Source organism: Nelumbo lutea, chromosome 1, assembly GCF_056320005.1.
Source record: "Nelumbo lutea isolate HS-2025 chromosome 1, American lotus-T2T, whole genome shotgun sequence".
Lineage (NCBI taxonomy): Eukaryota > Viridiplantae > Streptophyta > Magnoliopsida > Proteales > Nelumbonaceae > Nelumbo > Nelumbo lutea.
In genome coordinates, this window is record NC_142684.1 from 151,574,542 (window position 1) to 151,596,952 (window position 22,411).

A 22,411-nucleotide genomic window follows, 5' to 3' on the forward strand; every position below is an offset into this window, starting at 1 on the left:
GGTATGACTGAAGTGGTCTGGCTCCCTAGGCCTAGATGGCTGATAGGAAGATGAGGCCCTTTTGTGGGAACCCGCCAATTTCGAACTGAGGCCCCCTTCTCGTCCATACCCAACTAGGCTCTCTCTCCACTAGACTCACTACCAGACATTGAAAGCAAACAGAAAGGAAACGAGCAAGGGAAGAAGACACCGAAGAGAAGGAAAAACCAACCTCACCAACTGACTTGATGACACCAATGACAACAAGCTCCATAACCTCCGAATACACAAGAGCTCAAAATGGGACAAAGAAAAATGGGTCCCAAGGGCCCTATTTATAACTGCCTTAACTGATTGTGGATCATCCAAATCAAATAGATTTGAAGGCTCCCAAGGGTGTGACTATTCGTATTCCGAGGACAAATTCGATTTAGGGTATTTTTGACGTTCGTGGAATTGATGGATCGCACGACATCTATGCATACCTAAAACACGACCTCGCCCCATAAAGTCGAGCCAATTGGGTTATTCCAGTCTAACCTGTTGATTGGACCTTGACTGAACCAAAGATCGGGCCAAATCCATCAAACTTGTTGAAAACTCCCATCCAGAGTCAATTACCTCAATTTTGGAAATAGAGGGCAATTGATGAGGGATAATTTGACCCAACCAATGACATGTAGAACGACCCATCGACTTGGTGACACCTTAGCATCCTTGGATGCCTCAATAATCTGAGTCACCTCAAGCACCTCAAGTCACTTACCTAGTATTGGGGTCAGAGCAATTTACCACACCCATCGACTTGATAAGGTGCCACACAACCTCCTAGAAGCGAGACAGTTGTCTCCGATCTTCTCAGAATCACGCCATATGTCAATGAGTCTTGCCTCTATTCAGCTCAAATCAAATGGACCTGGATAAGCCTTATCAGATTACATAGTGAACATCTTCGAGTGCGAAACAGACTCCAGAGTAAACAGGACGATGATCTCAAACACATTTCATGAAGCCTACGGTAGCTCGCCTATATAAAGACATCACCTCTAGCCTCACATGGTACACGATTAAACTCTCATTTGCTACCAATACAAGATATCAACTCTCTCAAACCGGGTGAAGTACCCCGGGACCTCTGGTTCTACTTATCTTGAAGTTCAACTTGATCACATAGCAATCTGACATCGGATCTGCCTTCCAACAGGGAGCAACCGAATAATGCTACAGCAGTTTACACAACCATTCAAAATCAAAGCAAAAAGTTTAAGTTGAAAAGTAACAAAAAAACATCTAAGTTGAAAAAAGCCCAAGGACATCCCATTCGATTGTTTAGAATTTTAATTAAATAAATTAATAATTCAAAGGCCACAAAAAGAAAAAGAAAAGGATAAGGCTCAGATTGGAAAGAGTACAAATACAAACATGTACAGTATAAATACATACAAAATACAAGGCTTTGCACTGTAAATATTTGTATTTGTACTCCTTCCAAACTGAGCCCAAAGGAAATCAATACAAACGGGACTCGAGCTATAAATTGTACAAAACATGGCTTCACGCAGGTCGCAGGTCCTTTACAGTTCAAAGTTGATGTAGATTGTTGAAAGGTCTAGTAGTCAAATGCCTGATTGTGATACAAACACACTTTCTCAGAAAGGAATACAAATAAAATCACTGAAAAACAGAGGGTAATGAAATAAAAAACTAAGATGGCATTACCTTTTGCTGCTTTCACAACGAATACATCAAGTCATGCCTTTACAATTGACCGTAAGTGGGAAATACATGCCATACGTAAAAGTCATAGCGTGATTCTGATTCATTGGATATTTGGATCCCCGGGCCTCCAGTCCCCTCCTTCCCCAGAATAATAAGAAAAAAATTAAACAAATGTTAACAGATTGTATGATTGTAGGTCTCCAATGGCTGTCGATTAATCTGGTTGATTTTCTAACCATGTCCATTTGCTCAAGTCCAATTTCACAAGTATTATGTGAAAATTAAAGGACCACCAAGTGGTTTAGCAATTTACATCCTGACACACTAGAGAAATAACCAGAAGATATCCCGTTAAAGAAAACAAGATAAAAGGGTAACCACAAGAAAGAAACAGACCTGATTACATGAAGCGTCTAAGAATTGTTTGGCCTTGAAAGCCTGACAAAACAGCATGAAACAAAATGAACATCACTGAGATTGATCCGTAACAGCCCGGAAAAGTCCTTTTGGTTCATCATAAAACCATCTGCAAAAACCATGCTCGTCTCAGAAAGCAAGTTACGAACTTTAGGTTACATACACATAGAACACACAAAATAATGGTAAGAGCCAACTCATCCAAGTTACAAATATATAAAGGTTCACTAGTTGGGTCAAGTGGGAAACTTCCTACACAATAAACCTTAGTTCTGTCACTAGGGAGAACAATGTGGCAGATTCAAATCATCCACCACATTCAGGAATTTTTTTTTTTACATTGGCTAGGCAAGCAGTTTCATAAAGGCTGAATGGCTTAATGATGTGTTTCTTAGTTGCTATAATAGTTATATAAATAAAATATTAAGGGTTTAGTAATCAACGCAATATTCCATTCAACCACCAAGGAGGTCACAACGTACTTAATTGACTTATTCACTAAAAGGCAAGCAACAACTAATAAGTCATTCATTTCAGCCACTTCAGCCATTATCAAACAGCCCTTCAATCCCCCATTCCAAATCAGCCTTGTACTCCACCATGTATTAGTGATTTTTTCAACAAACATTTTCTGTTCAAAATTTTGGGTTTATAATCTAAAAGTTTTCCAAAAAAGGGCTTATTGTGGACACACTGCAAATGATTTTATGCTGAAAACTTGCTCCATGAATATAGGCCACCCAAACCAACATATAGGGCGCTTTGGGCTCCCGACTAAATGGCACGAGGAAGAATTCTTGATTTTTTGTGGAAGATCAATGAAAGGCCCAACTAGCAAACTTCCTTCCATATGTCTACGTGCATATGTACGCATATTAGATTCTCTCAGAAAGAATATTACAGGAGATACAAGCATATATGAAAATAGTAGGAGCAGCCATACCATCCAAAGCAGGAGCTATTAAACCACTGTATCTAAAGACTAAACATCAAGTAAGTCATGCATAACAAGCCTATATATAGACTGTGGTATTTTGTGCAAAAGCAATAACTGAGTAACCACAAATGATGTGCAATATAATATAGTTAGTTGGGAGGCATACTTGCATAGGAAAACTCGTTGTAACCCATCATGTGCCCCATTTTCTAAATGCTTCTGTCTTTCAACTTCTTCCTTAAACTTGTTTGAAGGAACCACATCGCATGGGCCTTGAATTAAGCCAGCCATTACAGTGCTGTCATGGTTAGATTCATAGACCTGCAACAGTTTAGCAAGGAAATTATATGAAAAAATATGTACAAGACATGCAGAAAGATGATAGCCAAAAAAAGAGAGAATCCATCTCATCATTCAATCATGTCTTTGATCAGTTGATTAAGTTTACAAGGTACACAAGGATAGAAATCTAACAAGTAGAATCCAAATACAAAAGAAATTTCAAAATCTCTACCTCATTAACCTCAGGGGTACATGGTTGTCCAACAACCTCTGGAAGGTCACTTGGCAAGTAGCATAGGTTCACAGCAGCCCACTTTGACCTGGTTCTGGTATCCTCCCATAGTGACTGCAATAGAACATCAGATTTCCCATTATAATAAAGGCAAAGCCTAACAGAAGACATGAAGAACATTAAACCAACAATTTTTTCCCGTGTTGCAAGAGGAAAGAAGTTATTTCCACAAACAAAAGATTTGGCACTTTCAACACTATGAGCATTAAGGACAATGTCAGTAGGCAAATGGGGATTTTGGTCTAGAGACCACCTCTCCTAAAGGAATCAATTAATCAAAGCTTTGTAATAGCATACCTGAAGCTTTGAAGGTCTCAGACTGTCATTACTAGAAAGAAAAAGTGCATGATCCTGCAGCTTGTACACAATTCCATTAATGCAACATGACTGATAAAATGCCTTATCATCTACCACTTGAAGTATATTACCAATCCAATCTACGCTATGCAAGCCACTTAGTGAAGACCTAGTGCAATCTCTGGCTCCACCCCCAACAGTCAATGTCCCAATTCTTGGCTCAGCAACATCTTGAGCATCTCCCCTGATATTACAGCTTGCCTTGCATTCAGAAGTCTCTCTTAAACCAGAAATCTCATTCTCTTTCAAGAAGTGGTTGTTAACATGACATTGATTTTCACAAACTTCAGCATAGTTCAGTGGCCCAGTTTTGCTAGCATCCTTTGAATTGCATAATGCCCGTAAACCATGAGAGGAATCAATATCTGCACCAGATAGTTTCTGTGTGTCACATTGAGGTGATCCACTATGTTGAGTAGGTTGGATAGAACTTTGATTTGGAATTTTGGAACAAAGAACATGAATTGCCCCTGTAGTTTCACTTGACATAGCTTGGCAAGAATCATGTTTTGTACTGTTCACTGTGATGTTAGCCCCTTGTGCTTCTTTTTCAATTATTGTTTTCAAATCAAATGCTGATTCAATATGGTCATTCTCTGTATCACCAACATGAGCAAGATTCAGTAAACTCAAGTTTCCATTAGTAACTTTCTGGTGATTTATCTTTTGGTCTGAACTTTCCACTTTCTCTAAAGAAGACTGAGCCCCAGTGGTAGTTGAAGACACCTTTGCTGCATTTATACTTCTTATTACATGACCATACTTAGGGGGCAAAGGTTTCCCATTGTTTGACATCAAACACCTAGGGCAGTGCCACTCACCCTTAGGAATGCCCTTTAGACTGTATGACTGAAGGCATTTTAAGTGGATTCCTTTCTCACAAGCATCACAAACAAGTAAGTTTTCCAAATCACTGATGGTAACCTTGCACACTTGGCAAGTCAATGTCTTGTTCATGTAATCTATTGAAGGAGGAATCCAGTTAGGGTGCTCAGGAGCCCTTGGTTGCAAAAACTTCTGAACATTCCTTGCAATGTCACTATGGTTACTGTGAAGTGATGAAGCTTGCATAAAATTCATACCAACTGAAGGTTGGAATACACTTGGCAGGTTTCCAGATGCAGCTTGAATTACATAAGGTTTACGGATTTGATCTTTTACTGCTTGAAAAGCACTAGAAGTGTTACCAACATGAGAAGTTTCCTCAGTTCTAATAGGAGAATGATTCGGCACTTTTGTTTGACCCAGTTTAGCTACTGGTTGGGGCTGCAAGGAGGATGTTTGAGGTTTGTCCAAGGAGTGGTCAACAGGAGGATTTGCTGCATGCAAACAGAATAGATATATAGTATTTCATAAAAAAGTGAAAGTACATGCAGATAAAATTATGTGGCAAAAGATGGCAAATGAAACAGGATAAACTTTTGGTCAGGCACGAAAGAAGGAAAAGAAAACACAAAGTCTAACAGCATAAACTGACTCAGAAAAAAAAAAGTCTTACAGTATTAACTTCACAGCATAACCTCTGAGAGTGAAACAGTAAATACTGGAGCTTAATCTCAACTTATCCACCAAACAGAATGCATTAAGCCATGAAAAAGTTTCATGCAATTTATCAGGACACAGGATTCATCTAATGATTTATATTCTGAGATACAATCACATGCATGGAATAAAATTCTGGAAAATATACAATCACATGAAATGATGTAACACAAAATGTATCAATTTCTATTTGACAGCTCCAATTATTCCATTCCACTCTCCACCTCTATTCCATGTTCTGGTCACCACGAGAATGGTTGCCATACTTTACCACACCCTGCCCCAGGGAGGAGGGAGGGAGAGAGAGAGAGAGAGAGAGAGAGAGTGCACCTTGGGATTCATAACCTGACCCATTTGATCTTTCATCTAGTTGGAAATGTGCTGCTCCAACTCGAGGCAATGCTAGAGAAGAAGAACCCTTTTCACAGACTGACAATTGATTCGATGAGGATGTAGAAGATGGATTAGAAACATGAATTGTAGATGAAACAGATTGAAAGGCTCCTGCAGTCACTGGTGTATGAATTGGTTTTTCCGGGGGAAATCTATGACCAGCATGTAATAGTGAACCACGACTTTCTGTTGTTGCACCAAAGCCCACTTGCAACAATGGCAATGAATATGTTGCAGGTTGTGCAGTGAATTCCTTGGATTCTTTCATCTGTAGAAAGATTGCAAGAAAGAATATCAAACCAAAATGAACTAACGGCTCAACAAAAGCATGACTTACATATATAGAAAGAGGTGCCTGAAGCATGGAGACTAAGGCATTTCCATATTCAAACGTCCTATCCAGAACCCAGATGAATATAGAAAAAAAGAAATCCTTTAGAAGAGAAATAAATGCTCCAGTGAATGAAGACACTGTGCCGATTATGGATGCATATGAAGACCAAGCAATAGCAGCACATCCAACTGAATATGATAACATTAAATATATCAAGGATGTTTTAACCCCTAGATTAGAGTGATCCAACACAAAACCCCATCTAGTAATCAATCTTTTATAGGCAAACTTTCAAAGATGACTTCAATTCATAACTTCATACATCAAAAATTAAAAATAAGTTGATTGCATATCGAATAAACCAAGTTTAGAAAACTATGAACTCGAGTTGGAAATCAATAATTTTGGAGAATAAACGATCTAGACAATTCACTAACCAAAAAGTGTAACACACATACACTTCACATGTAAAATAAGCATGCAAATAAAACAATGATGATGGTTTTATTGATAGTGAGATCAAAGAGCTTTTTTTTTTTTTGCTTGGTAACTTTAAGCTTTACTGATATGTATAAAAAGAATTACAATTACAGAGAAGATTCAGACCAGCAAGGCTGCCTGACCTACTGACATGACTTGGTATTTGTTACATCAGGAAGACCCCAGAAGTTCCCAAAAATAAAATAGTGATCTCTATTATCCCCCTGTTTTCCCAATGCATCTGCCATTGCATTGGCAGATAATGTTCACCCATTTGGCCCTGAACATTGATTTGATTTCTTTTATCAAATCCCTGCTGCCAGTCTGCCACAGAACTGGATCCATTTACCCAGCCATTTGAAATGAGACCAAAGAGATTTATCGTCATAAAAAAGAAGCACAGCATAAACACAGGCAAAGATTGAAAAAGGTCCTAGGTTGATTCTAAATCAGCATATTTACACTTAAGAAATCAAATACAGATGCACCAGCAGCTAGCTTCGAAGGACTATCCCTCAAGCAGCTATCAGATCATAGTAATCAAGGTGTCACCTAGGCATTAGGCACTAGATAAAAGCACCCCTGGCCTGCATAGAGGACAAAAATCACAAGGCACGCACCAAGTTCACAAGAAATTGGAAAGAAACCATATTCCATTTGAAGTAAGTTTTGAAAGAGACCAACTATGTCTTTGGTTGATTAACCGTCTGGAAGCATCGCAACTATATCTCATCCAAACACCTGCTTGCACCAAACAGCATCCAAGCAATCTTGCTTCTCATACTTGCAACGGGATTCTCTACAAGAAAAAGCTCTGTAGTGAAAGTATGGGAATCCAGGCCCACATTGGGAACATCTCACCATGAATTTAACACACATGGATGGGAGATATTCTCAATGTGCGACTGGACGCTATGTGTGCAACATTTTTGCCTGCAGGAGATCCGGGCTCCTCATAATTTAGTTATTATTCTAACATTCGTAATACTTAATGTTGCTTTGGGGAGAAAATTCTATAACCAATAATAGATCTTGGAAAGAAAGAGAAGAACAGTCAAATTTCTACAAAAACCACAGTCAATAAGGAATGCAAAATGAGGATACAAGTCTAAAAAAAATCAACAAAACAACTAGATTTACAGCAGAAGTTCCAAACCCCACCTTTCTCTTCGTAAGCAACAACTTCTCGGCAATAGACATTTTTGGAGGACGAAACCCTAACTTTTGATCTCTGGACCTATTGAGCCCAAGATCCTCAATAACGGCTCTGACGGCACTACTCGAAAGAAGGTCCCTAGGAGCCAGTACTTCGCACATCTCCACCAACTTCTCCCGAGCCTCCACCATCAAACCTTTCTCCACGGCTGTGGGACTCCTCCCGCCTCTCGTCTTCCCCAATGCTGACAGAACCAGAACAATCTCCGCAACCCTCTTCATGTCTCCATCCAAAGCCCCTCTCTTCTTCTTCCGCAACTGATCATCAGAATCTCCATCTCTGACTTCCGTCGGCCTCTTCTCGCCAATGGAAGCTGACGGGCCCTCCGGCCTCGCTCCCCCAGGATCCATCTCCAAAGAAATCCTTCAAACCCCTCACCCACTACATGCAATCATCGCTTCAAACTCAAAGAAAAAGCACCCTTATGCAGTGATGGAAACGAATCACGAACTCCACCGCCTGAAATTGGCGTATGCAGTGCTGGAGACGAAACACGAACTCCACCACCTGAAATTGCCGTTCTCCCTGACGAATTCGACCTCCAACTGACCTGAACCGGAGGAGAAACCTGCAAGGGAGATAATAAGGAGCCATTGATGAAAGAGGTGAGAAAGCAGAAACCCTAAGAAGGTGAGGAGGAGAGAGCAGGACGACTGGACGAGAGAAAAAGAAGAATTTTCAAATGAACCGTTTATATACCTTTTGGCGGGTATTCGAGGAGAGAGCTTTGTGCGTGGTATGGTGGCGTGTGAAAGAGGGGGATGGAGTTGTGAGCAGGGCAACAGATTAGATTAAATCGTTCGTTCGCTCGCGGGCTTAAGGCCGGGTTATAAACGAGGAGAGAGAGAGAGAGAGAGAGTCGAGTCGTCGAGGCGGGGAAAAAAAGATTTTAATATATAGTGGTGACCTGGTGGCGGAACTGGGACGATCTGTTCAGGATAATTAAGGTTTTTAACTTTTTTTTTTTCTCTGTTTCTAATAAATGTGCACGTGTTTTAATTTTTGTACGTCAAAATTTTGACAATAAAGGATTCAATTATGATATCGGAAATACATAGTATCACAAAAATTTACAACCAGTCAATAAGTATCACCTATAATACGAATGAGATATAGATTTTGGAGTTTTTTTAATTAAAATATGAACTTAGTCTCCCTATATTTAAATATATTTAAATAAGGAAAAGAATATAATTTAAACTATTAATTTTATTAAAGTAATTAGATTTTTCATCATTAAATCCTATATTTAAATTTTAAAGTATTAAGTTTGATTTTCTTTTATTAAATCTTATGTTTAAGGTACATTAAATAAATAAATTTTATGGATTTTTCTTGATTAAAATAATTTTATTTATGAATTTAATCTCTTTTTAACTATATAAGCAAAAAATGTAATCTAATGTAATTTAAAATATTTTTGTTTTTCACCTATAAATTTTATAAAATAAATCTATGTCTAATAGTACAAATTTCTTAAACTACTCTTATGGTTTAGTTAATTGATTAAATTAACGGAGAGAATAAAAAGAATATTCTACCCTTATTCTTATTCAAAATTTCAAAATCAAACATGAACAGACACTGAATCTGAATGGAATCGCTGCACTTTGTTCTAACAGCACCAATAGTGTCGTCGATGCCTTATTGTTGAAATGGATGTATGAGAATGCAAATCTCAGCAGCAGCTGTAACTGCATTCTCAAACCTGCAATACATCAATCATCCATCCTCACTCACCCCAAGACCCTTTACCTATTTCTCTCATGGATGATGGAACTTTATATATTTGAGCTCACCTTCCCAATGCCATATGCTCGGACGGAGAAGACATAAGATCGAAAGCACCACGTCACTTGTAGGTTTCAAGAATAACGGAGGCCAGGTTTAACGGACGTTGGTAAAACCTGCCCAAATCCCAATCCCCTTTCTTGTTTGTCTGGACTCGAAAGTCCTGTTCCCCTAACTTTCCTTCGCTCTCTAGCTCCCTGCTTTCTCTCTCCTCTCAGTTCTTACAACCTATCACCGTCCAGCGTCCACCGTTACTGGTGCGCCGTCGGAACTCTCTGTCTCTCTCCTGTTTCTTCTCTCTTCCTTGGAATCGGCAACCCAACCTTCCATCTAGTGCCGCCACTGCAAAGATATACACAGGGATGCTCCCTGCAAAATGATTTTTCATATTCCTCAATAGATTCAGTTGATCCAAGATTCGTATACCTCTAATCTTATGTGGAATCTCACCAGGTAACTCACTCCTATTCTGATCAATGAATGTTAGCAGCTTGCATTGGTTGATCTCTAAGGTGACTGGGGTTGAGAACTTGTTTTTGCTAAAATCCATCTTGTTTCAATCTTTACTATCTCAGTCGTATTGCTACCTGAAAAAAAAAATTCCTGTCAAGGAGTTTTTGCTTGCCAAATAAGCTTTTGATGGATCGTGGAAGAGATCCCATCAACTGTCTGTTATATAAATTGCTCTGCTCGAGGTTTTCAACTTGAATTTCTACCTAGGCAAGCATGGGGCCAAAAGGATTGTGCCACTAAGAGATTTCTCTCATACTTGAATCCAACACATGATCAACCTTCTAGCAATTCTGTAATGGGATTAAACAAAAGCGTTATCTAAAGCGATCTTTGTTGTACTGGTTCGGGTGGCGGCTGAAGGAGAACGGAGGGGGAGAGAGAGAATCTCAAGAGAGAGAGAAATAACAGGGAAGAGAGAGAAACATTGCTCGTCGTCAGCCGCTGCTGGTTGCGATGGATCGGACGGCAGTATTGGGTTGGAGAATGGAGAGAGAGAGGTGGGAACTGGGAAGTGAACGATTGAGGGGAGAATGAAGGCGGGATTAATAGACTTCAGATTTTTTTTTGGAGTCCAGACTCCCGTTAAATCGTTTGGACTCCGTTAAGTTGTGATTAATAAGATGGAGTGACGTGGCCTTTTTTTATGGTTGCCCGCATGCAGACGATGTGAACTCGGTGTAGACACTTCAAATTTAGGTATTTTATATGGTCCAGAGTTTGCATCCTCAGGTTGCTGGAGCTTCAAAAGGCCTCGCTCTGCATGCAAAAAGCTGTAAATTTCATTTCAAACCAATTTCAATCCATCCAATTTTCTTATTTGGAACAATAGTACTAACAAAAAAAACCAAAAATGTTGACTAGGTTTTACTTGAGGAGAAGACTCTGCTCCAACACCAATGGTCGCATTGCCTTCCCTTAATGCACTTTTCCAATCACCAACCTTCCTGTCATCAACACATTTGCTCAGATGTCTCTCCATAGCCTGCAACTTTTGCAACTCAGTAGGATCTGGTTGCTATCCAAGGAAGTATAGATGTTTCCGTGTAATTTCAACCTGGCCTAATATAAAAATCAGGTTGAGAAAATGTCACCCGACCCCAATCAAATCTGATTGCTAAGTGGCATTTAAAAGGGAAGTGTGGAAAATCAATGCATGAACCTAGATTAGGGTAACTCGTCCGCGCAAAACATCCTGGCCGGATGGTTGCAGAGCTCGTGTTCCTTTATTTCTTCTCCTACAACTGGTCTTTCCCCAAATCTCAATCGATTATCAGTTTTTTTTTGTTTTTTCTCTTCTACTCGTTTAAACTAAAGAAAACGAAAAAGAATTTCAAAAACCTGAAAAAGAAAATAAAGGTCAAGTAACGACGATTTATAGAAACCACCTCGCCCTGGCTTGATAAAGATGGTGAAAATGGTAATATCGTCATTTAACGGAGTCGGAGATGAACACTGATTCGGAAATGGAGTCGGAGATGTAGACGAATCATTTAACGGAGACAGAATTGGAAACAGTGGAGATGTATACAAAGTGAGAGACAAAGATAGGAGACAGAGACGAGTCGGAGACCAATACCTAAAATGGAGTCGAACCATAAAAGGGTATATTAGAAATTTTAAAAAATATATCAGTGATGTGATGTTGGATGTGATACTAAGAGAGGTATTAGATGATTGTTAGAAAAGTTGGGAGTAGAGTTAATTAATTAATTAAACGGGTAGTTTAAGAAATTTGTCCTATTTAATATTTTTAATAATGTAAATTTATGTTCAAAATCAACATGAAAAATAATTAAATAAACCTCCTTTTGTTTGTTTGAGTGACAAGTAAATAGTTTAACCATCAGCATCAAATGGACCAACCAATGTTCTCATAGTTAAATAATAAAATTTATAAAAATAAAGTGAAAAATTTAGCCACATTACTAATATCATCTATTTATCATATCAAATAACATTAAGCATGTTAAATAAAAGTGTTTTTATTCAATGGAGATGAAATACAATATTTAAAACTAACCCCAAAACGAAACCATTTTTCTATTCAAGTGGTGGGTCAATGATAAAATTTTAAAAAAGATAGGGATACAAAAGTTATTAAAACATAAAATTTTTGTAAAAAAAAACATCTGGGTGCATAAATGTGATAGATAAGAGTTATTTTTAGACAAGCATCTAAAAATTAGATGGGCTTAACTCACACTCGAATTGACCTAGCTCATAATCTTAAATAATCTAACTTTGATTTTTGGTCCTTAACTTGGGGGCCTAGGCTCAAAAGTTTAGGCTTTTTATTTTTTTGGGTTGGGCTAAGACTGCCCCTTAGGTAACTAAAGTCAAGCCTGATTATATACATATAATCATAAATACACATATAACACATATTTGCATACATTCATATACATACACATATAACACATAAATAAACACATTTTATACCAATTTTTGTCATGGGGCCAATTGATAGACCGAAGTCCAAGGCTAACCCAAGTGCATCAAATTTCAATGCAAGTTGAAGGTTGGGCCCAAGTTGAATAGATTAAGTTTGACTTTGATTTGAAGTCTTAGGTCTAATGTATAAGGTTAAGCCTGGGTTAAGCTTAAATTCAGCCCAACCTACTTGACTTGCACCATAATGGTCAATCATTTGGGTAAGTAAGTTAACAAGTGATGTCATAATTGAATAATAAAAATTTAAAAATAGATAAAAATACAAAATTAAAAACTACATAAAATTTATAGAAAACTTTGAGATATCTAATATATTATAAGCTTATCACATCAAGAAAAAATAAGTTCGATAAACAATAATTATTTTTAGAATTAATTATGTAAATGAAATAAAAAATTTAAAGTTGCCCAACAATGAGTTGCTTTTTATTTCAAGCCAGATTGGCTAGCACCTGGTATCATAATTATATATTAAAAACTCAAAAAATAGATAAAAATAAAATATAGAAAACACAACAAAATTGTCTATAAACAAAAATAAATATATTTATCATATTAAACAAAAATGCTCCTAACACTATCCCAACAGGCCACCAAAAAATGCTCCTATTGGGATAGTGTTGGGAAGTTTTTTGTTGGTAGCAAATCCCTATCTCCTTTTATTAAAATACTTGTATAGTTTTATGGATTTATTAAAACCTACCCTATATTTTGCATTTTACTAAAACACCTCCGACATAGTTTGCAATCGATTTACTTAATTGGCCTTCCATTATATGATAATGGAAAATGACAATTTTAACACTAATGTTCATTTGAATAAATTTAATCTAGAGAAAATAAAGATAAAAATACTAGTTTTGCCCCAAGTAAGATATGAACAACCACCTTATTTCTCTCTATTTGGTCAAATTTGTTTTTTGCATGAAAAAGTATTAGGGGTACTTTTGAAATAAACAATCATGGGTCTATGCCCTTGAAAATTTTCCACTCAGTTTAGGTAATCATGTTACTATTTTTAGATGGCAAAACAAACACTTCTTAGTAAAAGGTTGATTAAGTAAATAGCTTACAAACTATAAGGGTGTTTTAGTAAATGAAAACTATAGAATAAGTTTAAGTAAATTCATAAAACTACAGGGGGTATTCTAGTAAATGACCCTATTTAATATTTCCTACAGAAATTTGTATATTTTTAATATTTAATTTATGACATTGAGGGCTGAAAATTTTGATCCAAAAGGTTGAATTATTGACCCACCATCGAACAAGAAAATAATTCAATTTTTTGGTGGATTTTTTAATTTTATGTTTTACTTTTATCATCAACAAAAATAATTCTTATTTATCACACTTATTTTTTTTATAATGTGATAAATATATGATATTAGAGATTTTATTTAATGTTTTCTACAAATTTTTTTACAATTTTTATATTTTTTTACATTTTTTATCTTTTTAACTTGTATTATTTAATTATGAATCAAGGGACAACACAATTGACCCAAAATGTTGAACTATTGGCCTTTCACCAAACAAGAAAACAATGTCACTTTTAGGTTAATTTTAAATTTGTATTTCATTTTAACCATCAATAAAAACAAAATTTCTTTAATATGATTAATATAAAATATTAGAAATGTATCAAAAATTTTCTACAAATTTTATAATTTTTTGTTTTTATTTTTACTTTCATTATTTAATTATGATATCAAGGGTTGGCACATTTAACCTAAAAGAGTGAAAGGTTGAACTATGGACCAACCACCAAACAAGAAAAATGTTTCATTTTCAGTTGGTTCTAAATTCTATACTTCATTTCTATCACTAACAAAAACAATTTTTTTGTTTATTACTCATTTTCCTTTAATATATGATATTAGTAAATTTTTATATTTCTTATATTTTTATGTTATTTAAATTTTATTATTTAACTTTAACACGGAGGGTTGACACACTTGACCCAAAAGGTTGAATTGTTGGTCCACCACCAAATAGGAAAACAATTTCATATTTAGGTCAAGTTTAAAATTTGTATTTCATTTCTAACATCAATAATACAAAGACCCCCTTGTACTGTGAGGCTAGTGGAAATTAGGGGTGGATTCGAGTTGAGCCGAGCTTGGCTCACCAAGATAGTATGAGGCTTGAGCTCAAGCTCGAGCTCAGTTCAAGCTAAAGACTTGACCTCAATTTCGGCTCGAGTCAAAAGTTCATAAGCTTGAGCTCGACTATGAGTCAAATGCTTTATAAAAGTAAAAAGTTATATATAAAAAAATTATTTTTTATTTGATATTTAAAAAATTAATAACTATAATAATTAGTTATTATTATTATATATTAAAATAAAAATATTATATATGTATGTATATATGTATGTATGTATGTATGTATATATGTATGTATGTATGCATGTCTGTATGTATGTATGTAGAAACTCGATTAAGCTCGCAAGCCTCACAAGTTGAGCTTTATTAGGCTCGTGCTTGACTCGATTAGCAAATGAATCTATAAAAATATTAAATTAAGCCAAGCCGAACTCAGGAACGGAACTATAATTTTTTGTTAAGGGGGGCCAAAACCTAAAAAACATAAATAAAGGGGGCCAAAAGCTAAAAAAAAACATGATAAGGGGGTCAAAATATAAGTGGAATTTAAATGGGTCTTGGTGGGGGGGGGGGGCATGACTCCCCTCCGCCACCCCTGACTCGTTGCCACCCCTAACGAAAATTACCTCATTAAACATTCATTAGAGACAAAGACCCTTTCAACTTTCACTTTGCAATAAATACCTCTTGGTTGTTAGTTTGGATGACATGATGCGTTAGATAACAAAATGCTCCCCATGCCTTCAGCATATATTGTTGGGAAATACTTTTTATCGTCTTATTGGTAAAGCAGCTCTCTATTATGTTGTCGCTAGGGAAGGAAAAAATCTCCAGCGAAGAAAAATCTCCTTGGAATCTGTTATGCTGCGCCATAGAAGAAATTATTTGTTGTTTCTTCTTTGTTGTCAAAGAAGAACAAACTAAAGCTTATAGTTGCACCTCCATTGCCTCTCACCGGAAAATGTATACAACTAAAAGATAGCATGGGTTCTGAGGTCAGAGAATAAATCAATCAAATAGCAAAAGAAGTTGAGTAGAAAAGAAACAAGCCATTAAAGAGCACAAATTAGTAGAATAAGATCTCAAGGCTTTCTAAGTGAAAGGGTACAATCATCCAAATAAATAAGAAAATCATAGTTTTGGCTATAGAAAGCTTTAAACAACCTAATGAGGATCTTTTTTGAAATTGACTAACAAAACCCTAATGGAGTGGGAATATTTATTGTAAAGTGAATGTTCAAGGGGGGCTTTTATCGCAGATGATAGTTCAAGAGGTATTGTCACTAACCTCATAGAAAATATTAGAGATGTGGCAAATTATCTCTTTCTCTCTCTCTCTCTCTCTTATATATATAAAATTTATGCATTTATGTCTATTTAAAAACTTTATCATTTAACTATGACATCATGGATTGATCCATTTGACTCGAATGGTTTAATTGCTTACTTACCACCAATCAGAAAAATGGTTCCATTTTTTAGTCAATTTAAAAAACATTGGTTTTATATTATTAAAAGTATTAGAACAAGATCTAATTGATAGAATTTATTGGCAAAAAATGCTTAAATATAGGATTTAGTGAGAGAAAGAGATATGATAATGATGATGATGATGATGAGAATGAATGGGGTGAAAAGTAGTAATTTAAAATACACTTTTGCCCTCACAATTAAAAGCAGATCAAATTCAAAATAGTGGTGTTTTAGTCAAAAACAAACTTTAATAAATATAATGAGAGTTAATACCTTAAATATAAAACTTAATAAGTGAAAAGGTAAAACCCATTAATTTGTGCCAATGCCACATTGCTTGAGAAAAATGCATGGCCTAAGATAAGATTATTTCAAGACAGCAATATGTATAATAGTAAGAACATTGACAATAGCTATAATAATAAAAACAATAATGGTAATAACAATCTACATTGGTACAAAAAGCAATAACAATCTATATTTGTAGTACTATCAAAACTGCAAATGGATCTCACATTTTTGGACTTTTTGATTAACTAAAATACCCCTATATATAACACTTTTTTCTTACTTCTCATTATTTTCATTAAACCCTATATTTAAAACATTTTTATTTATCACTATTCAATTCCACTAATTTCCAATAAAATTTACTAGTTAAATCTCTCATAATTCTAATGGTATAAAACTGACTTAGAAATAAAAGCATTTTTTCATCTAGAGGTTCAACATATGAATATCAACTCATGAAGACAATAATTATATGAAAAAATTAAAAGTAGATAAAAGTACAAAACATTATAGAGGAATTTAAGGAATTTATAGGAATTTTAGAAGATGACGAGAAGAAATCGTCCAATGGGATTTTGATTCCCATTGACCAACTCTCCCATGTTCTTTTTCAAGATTTAGGTGGGACCCATAGTAAAATGCCTTTCCCTTTGGTATCACTTACTTGGGAAAGTGTTACCCTTCTCCCACTTGGAAAGTTAAAGTGAGGAATAAATGCTCAAAATATAATATATCAAAAATGCCCATTAAAAAAATATAATTCAAAAAGCATGGACTTGGACCCAAGGGTAAAAATGACAAGACAGGAAAATTAACCACTTGCCTAGGAAAGTGGGTGAGGCAAAAGAACATAAGGAAGTTGAAAAGTCACATTTACTCAGATAAATTTAACAAAAAAAAAATATGGGTAAATACACTTACCTAGGTAAATGTTTCCTAGGAAGCACTTACCCGGGTAAATGACCTCTTTCTAAATGAACAAGGCCCAAGTATTAACACTTTCTCCAAACGACTGAATGGTTACCCGTGCCTGAAACACAATCTTCATGTTGTATTCCAATTCCATTAGGCTGTTTGGTTGCAGTGCAATTTTATTTGCACTAGTACAAATGCATGAGTGTGCAAATTAAAAAAAAATGCAAATTCTTGTTTTGGGTTTTTTTTATTCTGCTTCATGTCTTAATTGACTTCATTTTTAATGCAATCAAACAAAATAAGCTAAAATTTGAAACAAAAATAGGTCGAAATTTACACTCAAATTATTTGCACTGCCATAGTGCAAATTTAATTGCATTGCAACCAAACGTAGCCTTAGGGATTATCCTAATAACCGATGCAAAGAGCATTAATGGCTTAACGCCCAATGACACCAAATTATCTTTGGCGATAATTGATAACCTAACATGGTTTTTAAAACCGACCCGGTGACCAAACCGGTCAAGGTCCAGTTACCGGTTCGAACAGTCGGACCGTTTAACCCAAACGGTCGGCCCGTTCTGACAAAAAAAATAAAAAAATTTAAAAATTTGAAAAACGGTCAAAACCATTCGAATGGTTTGAACAGTTAACCAACCGGTCCAACAGTTTGTTGACCAAAATCAATGATTTTGGGGAAAAACAGAACCGGTTAGGTGACCGGTTCCCGTTTTTCCAGTCCGGTCCAGTTTTGAAAACCATGCTTATTTATTTATTTGATGGCATAGATAACCCACCTCTCTTAAGCAGTTAATATATGATGTAAGTATGTAAGACATTTAACTATATGCGCAAACCATTAAAATACAGTGTTGTAGTTGTAGTATAAATCTGATAAAGGTCATCACTAGTTAAAAGATTTGATTAAAGAAAAAAAAGAAAGAGGTCTGGATACAACTATGAATACATCGATTTGAAGCCTTCTGCTAAAGCAACCACCTTAGTAGACAACTTTGGTTGCAGTTTCGACACAGCTTCACGAATGTCCTATAATTGACAAAGGCATCTGTTAGATTTTTTGATGGAAGAGCAAGGTGGAAAATTCGTCCAGTCCTATGCTAAAAGCACAGAGTGTTGGTTTCATGGAGGAGCTACACCATTCAAAAAGACCCACTTCCTGAGATTCCAATTACCAATCCTCTCGAATGAAAGCAACCACCCAAACTTTCGTTACAGATTGGGGGCAACAAATACGCCCAATAGACATTTGCGAAAGTTTGGGAACATCTGATCAGGTTGACAATTGGACATGGGATCCATCAAAATGGTGGGCCATTCCTTTGCATATGACTGACTATACAGGGTATGTCACAGCCAATGCATTGGCATAATATCAACAACTAAGAAAGGAAACCTAGATTTCTCCATCTGAAAAAGGCAATAGTTATTGAGGACTTGGTTCATTACCTCAATTTTGTACCGGGAAGAGAAGTGAGTGAGCAAAATTACTTTGTTCCGGATCCATTGAGCATTTTCAATAATCTACATCATTAACAACCCCATGTTTCAGAATAACAGAAAAACTAACATGATGAAAAAAGTTGCGGTTAGATGGGTTCTGCAATTAGAAGTTCTCCAACTTGAACAGAAAAAAAAATGGCATTGAGCTGCTCTTCCTTCTATTATGCACACGGCACACATTTTGGGGTTGAGACTGAGTGACCAACCATAAGGTAGATATGGTGACTAAGAACTCAGGGTTGACAATTCTTTTTATAACCCCTTAAATCATGGGGTCTCAAACAACTTTTCTGTGTGCCACATGCTGGAGGAGTCCAGAAGACACCACCTTCCAGTCTTCCACAAGTTTTCTCTCCAGTTTATAGGTCCATAAAATGCACCTGTATGAAGGCAGGCTAATCAAGTATATGCATAAAAAAAGATAATTAAAGTTCTTTTCATTCAATGTTTCATGGACCTCAAACAAGTGAGTATGGCCATGCTGTCGTGCATGCTCAATGCTGATCTCTTCATCTAGGAAAGTTGCCTGTCAAAAGATAAGCACCATCATAAAAAATGTGGATTGAGTAGCACCAATTGAAAAAAAAAAAATAGTGTATTGAGTAGTTCATCAATGGGAAATAACAAGTTTGAATTCAGACATCTCAAAGACACTGGCTTGGTCACATATTAGATGCATTCCTAGACTTTAGATAGATAGCAGCTCATTTTACGGTCTATTTCCTTCTACTCAACTGGTTTCCATGGACTTTGTAACCTTCATAACACCATCTTATTCCAAGCAGAACCATCTAAATACGTGAAATAAACTGTAAAGCTCAATGGACTTTTAGCTTTCTTGTGTTCAGCTTCTGAAACACTGTTTCATGCTGAAATGTTTACAAATCTGTAAGTAATGCATGTAGAATTTTGATCTGACAAAAACTTGGGATCACCCAATACCCTGTCCTGTGGGAAGTTCATATAGTCTATCAATGGAAAGCTGTTTACATAGCACATATGCAAGATTATAACTTAATATCATAAAACAATTATATGACTATTACATGAATTACCTTCTTATGGTTGACTGCAAGAAGTATAGCAATACTCCACAGTACTAAAATTAAACTTGGATATACTCTTGGTGTAACTTTTTACTAAAGTCAGTATCCATAAATACCTGCTTTTAAGGTGTACAGCCCAGAACATAATTGATAGCTGCACATGTGGTTTTACATATTAATACTGAATTAACCATACTTTCACCAAGTTACATTGCATAGATGAGGTAGGCATCTTCTATTCCCCATCAATATTCTAATGCATTAAACAGAATGCAACTTGATATTTAGGTAAGACTAGCTTGAGCCACCATAGGAGCTTGTTGTGATCTTCTGGACCTTTTCCAATTCTTTTACTGATTAACCACATTAATGTGCCTCTTGTTCCTACATGGATGGAACTGCACAATTGCAATGCTTATGTTCTAGCTAGTTTTGTCTTTTCAGGTGTATATTTATGGTTGTCAAATTGAACACTCTTTGCCCAAGAAGATTATATATAGTTTTGCAGGAAAAAGAAAAAATAACAAAGTTGCCAAGCTGCTACCTCAGTTATAAGAATTTTTGCTCTCAGGGCATCAGCATTTCGTGGTTCAAGCATAAAATCAGATGTCGTATCACCCGTAAATGCCACCTCTGGAGACAATATGGTGTCTGTAATCTAACAAGGAAGTTCAAAGTCAAATAAGTCATAAAACCACATGATTAAACCCTAACAAATTATCCCTTTCTATCCTTCAATATAAAGCAAAATAGGTTGGTTCAGTGCTAAAGTTTGTAAAATTACAGACCTCGACACCAGAGTTTTTCAACTTCTCAATTTGTTTTCCTTTTAAATGAGCATACTTCTTCTTCAGCTTCTTCCTAATTGAGTATATGACATATCCCTGAACAGGCCAACAAATTGCATAGTGGATTCAGGGCAATCCCAGGTTTAAACACTTGGTAAATAGTAAAAACCATATGGTATAAATTCCAAACCAAAGTTTAATCTAATTGAAGAAATTACCTGGCTGGGTATGACATGGTGTGTTCTAAATGGTCTTACAACAAGATCGTTCCGTAATTCATATGTTTCCCCTGAAGTTGAACTGTAAAATGAAGCTTGAGAATGAAAAGAAACAGGAAATACAAACCAATAAAAAGAACCACATACCCACATCCAACGCCACCAAATCGAGTTTCAACTCCACTTGACTCATGGCCCTGTGAATGTCAAATAGCTTCTCCACGTCCTCTTTTATACATGGAGGCACAAATACTGTGGGAGGCTTCAAGCTATAGAGGCCACGAGTAGCAACATACATTGGAAGCCCGCCCTGCAGTGAATTTGATGTAAAACCCATTAGATTTTCAACTTGAACTGAACCACAACAGAATAAAGAGATATTTAGGAACTTGGTTTAATCCGAAATCCAAAGAATATATGAAAGTTAGCACATGCATATCTGTAAGAATTTACATGAAGAAGGGTGAAAAAGCTTACAATATGATCAAGATGAGCGTGGGTTATAAAGAGGAAATCCTGATGAACAGCCCTGGAAGGGCACCTTCCAATGTCGAAAGCGGCGTTTAATCTAGGAATTACGATACACGTCTCGTGCCCTCCAACAGAAATCGGAGGCATGGGAAGGCTTGGGCAACACATGCTTCCGTAGTCGGAGGCATGGGAAGGCTCTTGTATCACCGAAATGGTTTCCCCTGTCTTATTGGAATGGTTTGTTGGAAACTCCATTTGGCTTCTCCGTGTTCATCAGGCGGTTCGTAAGTCAATGATGCTATAGAGTTTCAAATCGGAGCTCAGGGCACCACGACTGGGAGAGGGACCATGAGTTGGTGATGAGCAGCACGCCTAGTGGCCACTTTAAGCTCAACCCGTAAGCAACACCCTCTCAAATTTTGCAACTGAGTTATTGATTCACCATTTTTTGGAAGCAAACCTCCAACACAGTGTACATTATAGAGGATTAGCGGTGATATCAGTGGCATCATGGTGACCAACATGACCAACTCTCTCATTGTGTGCCACCACTGATTGCATTTGATGGAGGCCCATCTCACCATATGGGCGATAGTCCATACGAAGAAAGAATTCAAGATAAGTCAAGAACTCAAGAGTCTAAGATAATTCAAGAATTTAAGAATTCAAGATAATCCAAGAAACCAAGAGTTCAAGATAATCCAAGATTTATACTAAGATTAGGATAACCCATGCATGGATAAGATCCAAGGAGATCAGATAGTGGAAGATTTCGATCCAAGCAAGGCAACATCAAGGAGAGTTTGATCCTAGCTACAAGATTGAGATATTTAGATCAATTACAAATTTTCTTTCCTAGTTATTCTACAATTTCCAG

The 22,411-nt window shown here is 36.3% G+C and overlaps 2 protein-coding genes across 5 annotated transcripts; both read right to left on the reverse strand.

Annotated features, from left to right (window-relative positions):
• Nucleotides 1-1,274: 1,274 nt before the first annotated feature.
• On the reverse strand, nucleotides 1,275-8,874 carry LOC148878388 (uncharacterized). 3 transcript variants are annotated; one of them, XR_016102090.1, is made up of 10 exons: nucleotides 8,648-8,814; nucleotides 7,894-8,516; nucleotides 5,856-6,186; nucleotides 4,055-5,302; nucleotides 3,924-3,977; nucleotides 3,567-3,680; nucleotides 3,219-3,373; nucleotides 2,095-2,224; nucleotides 1,699-1,836; nucleotides 1,275-1,603 (listed from the first exon to the last, which is right to left on the reverse strand). XR_016102090.1 is itself a non-coding variant. In XM_088954014.1 (7 exons), the coding sequence occupies exons 2-7, from the start codon at nucleotides 8,296-8,298 to the stop codon at nucleotides 2,167-2,169; spliced, it is 2,442 nt and encodes an 813-aa protein (XP_088810140.1). In that variant the 5' UTR covers nucleotides 8,299-8,516; nucleotides 8,648-8,814; the 3' UTR covers nucleotides 2,032-2,166. The 3 variants fall into 3 exon arrangements, 1 of the variants encoding a protein (XP_088810140.1); XR_016102089.1 differs by having other exon boundaries at nucleotides 3,924-5,302; nucleotides 8,648-8,874; XM_088954014.1 differs by lacking the exons at nucleotides 1,275-1,603; nucleotides 1,699-1,836 and having other exon boundaries at nucleotides 2,032-2,224; nucleotides 3,924-5,302.
• A 9,432-nt stretch (nucleotides 8,875-18,306) lies between these two features.
• On the reverse strand, nucleotides 18,307-22,339 carry LOC148878389 (tRNase Z TRZ2, chloroplastic-like). 2 transcript variants are annotated; one of them, XR_016102099.1, is made up of 8 exons: nucleotides 21,541-22,339; nucleotides 21,211-21,373; nucleotides 21,064-21,134; nucleotides 20,846-20,941; nucleotides 20,602-20,715; nucleotides 19,469-19,537; nucleotides 18,958-19,391; nucleotides 18,307-18,537 (listed from the first exon to the last, which is right to left on the reverse strand). XR_016102099.1 is itself a non-coding variant. In XM_088954047.1 (8 exons), the coding sequence occupies exons 1-8, from the start codon at nucleotides 21,787-21,789 to the stop codon at nucleotides 18,448-18,450; spliced, it is 927 nt and encodes a 308-aa protein (XP_088810173.1). In that variant the 5' UTR covers nucleotides 21,790-22,339; the 3' UTR covers nucleotides 18,307-18,447. The 2 variants fall into 2 exon arrangements, 1 of the variants encoding a protein (XP_088810173.1); XM_088954047.1 differs by having other exon boundaries at nucleotides 18,958-19,032.
• Nucleotides 22,340-22,411: the final 72 nt, after the last annotated feature.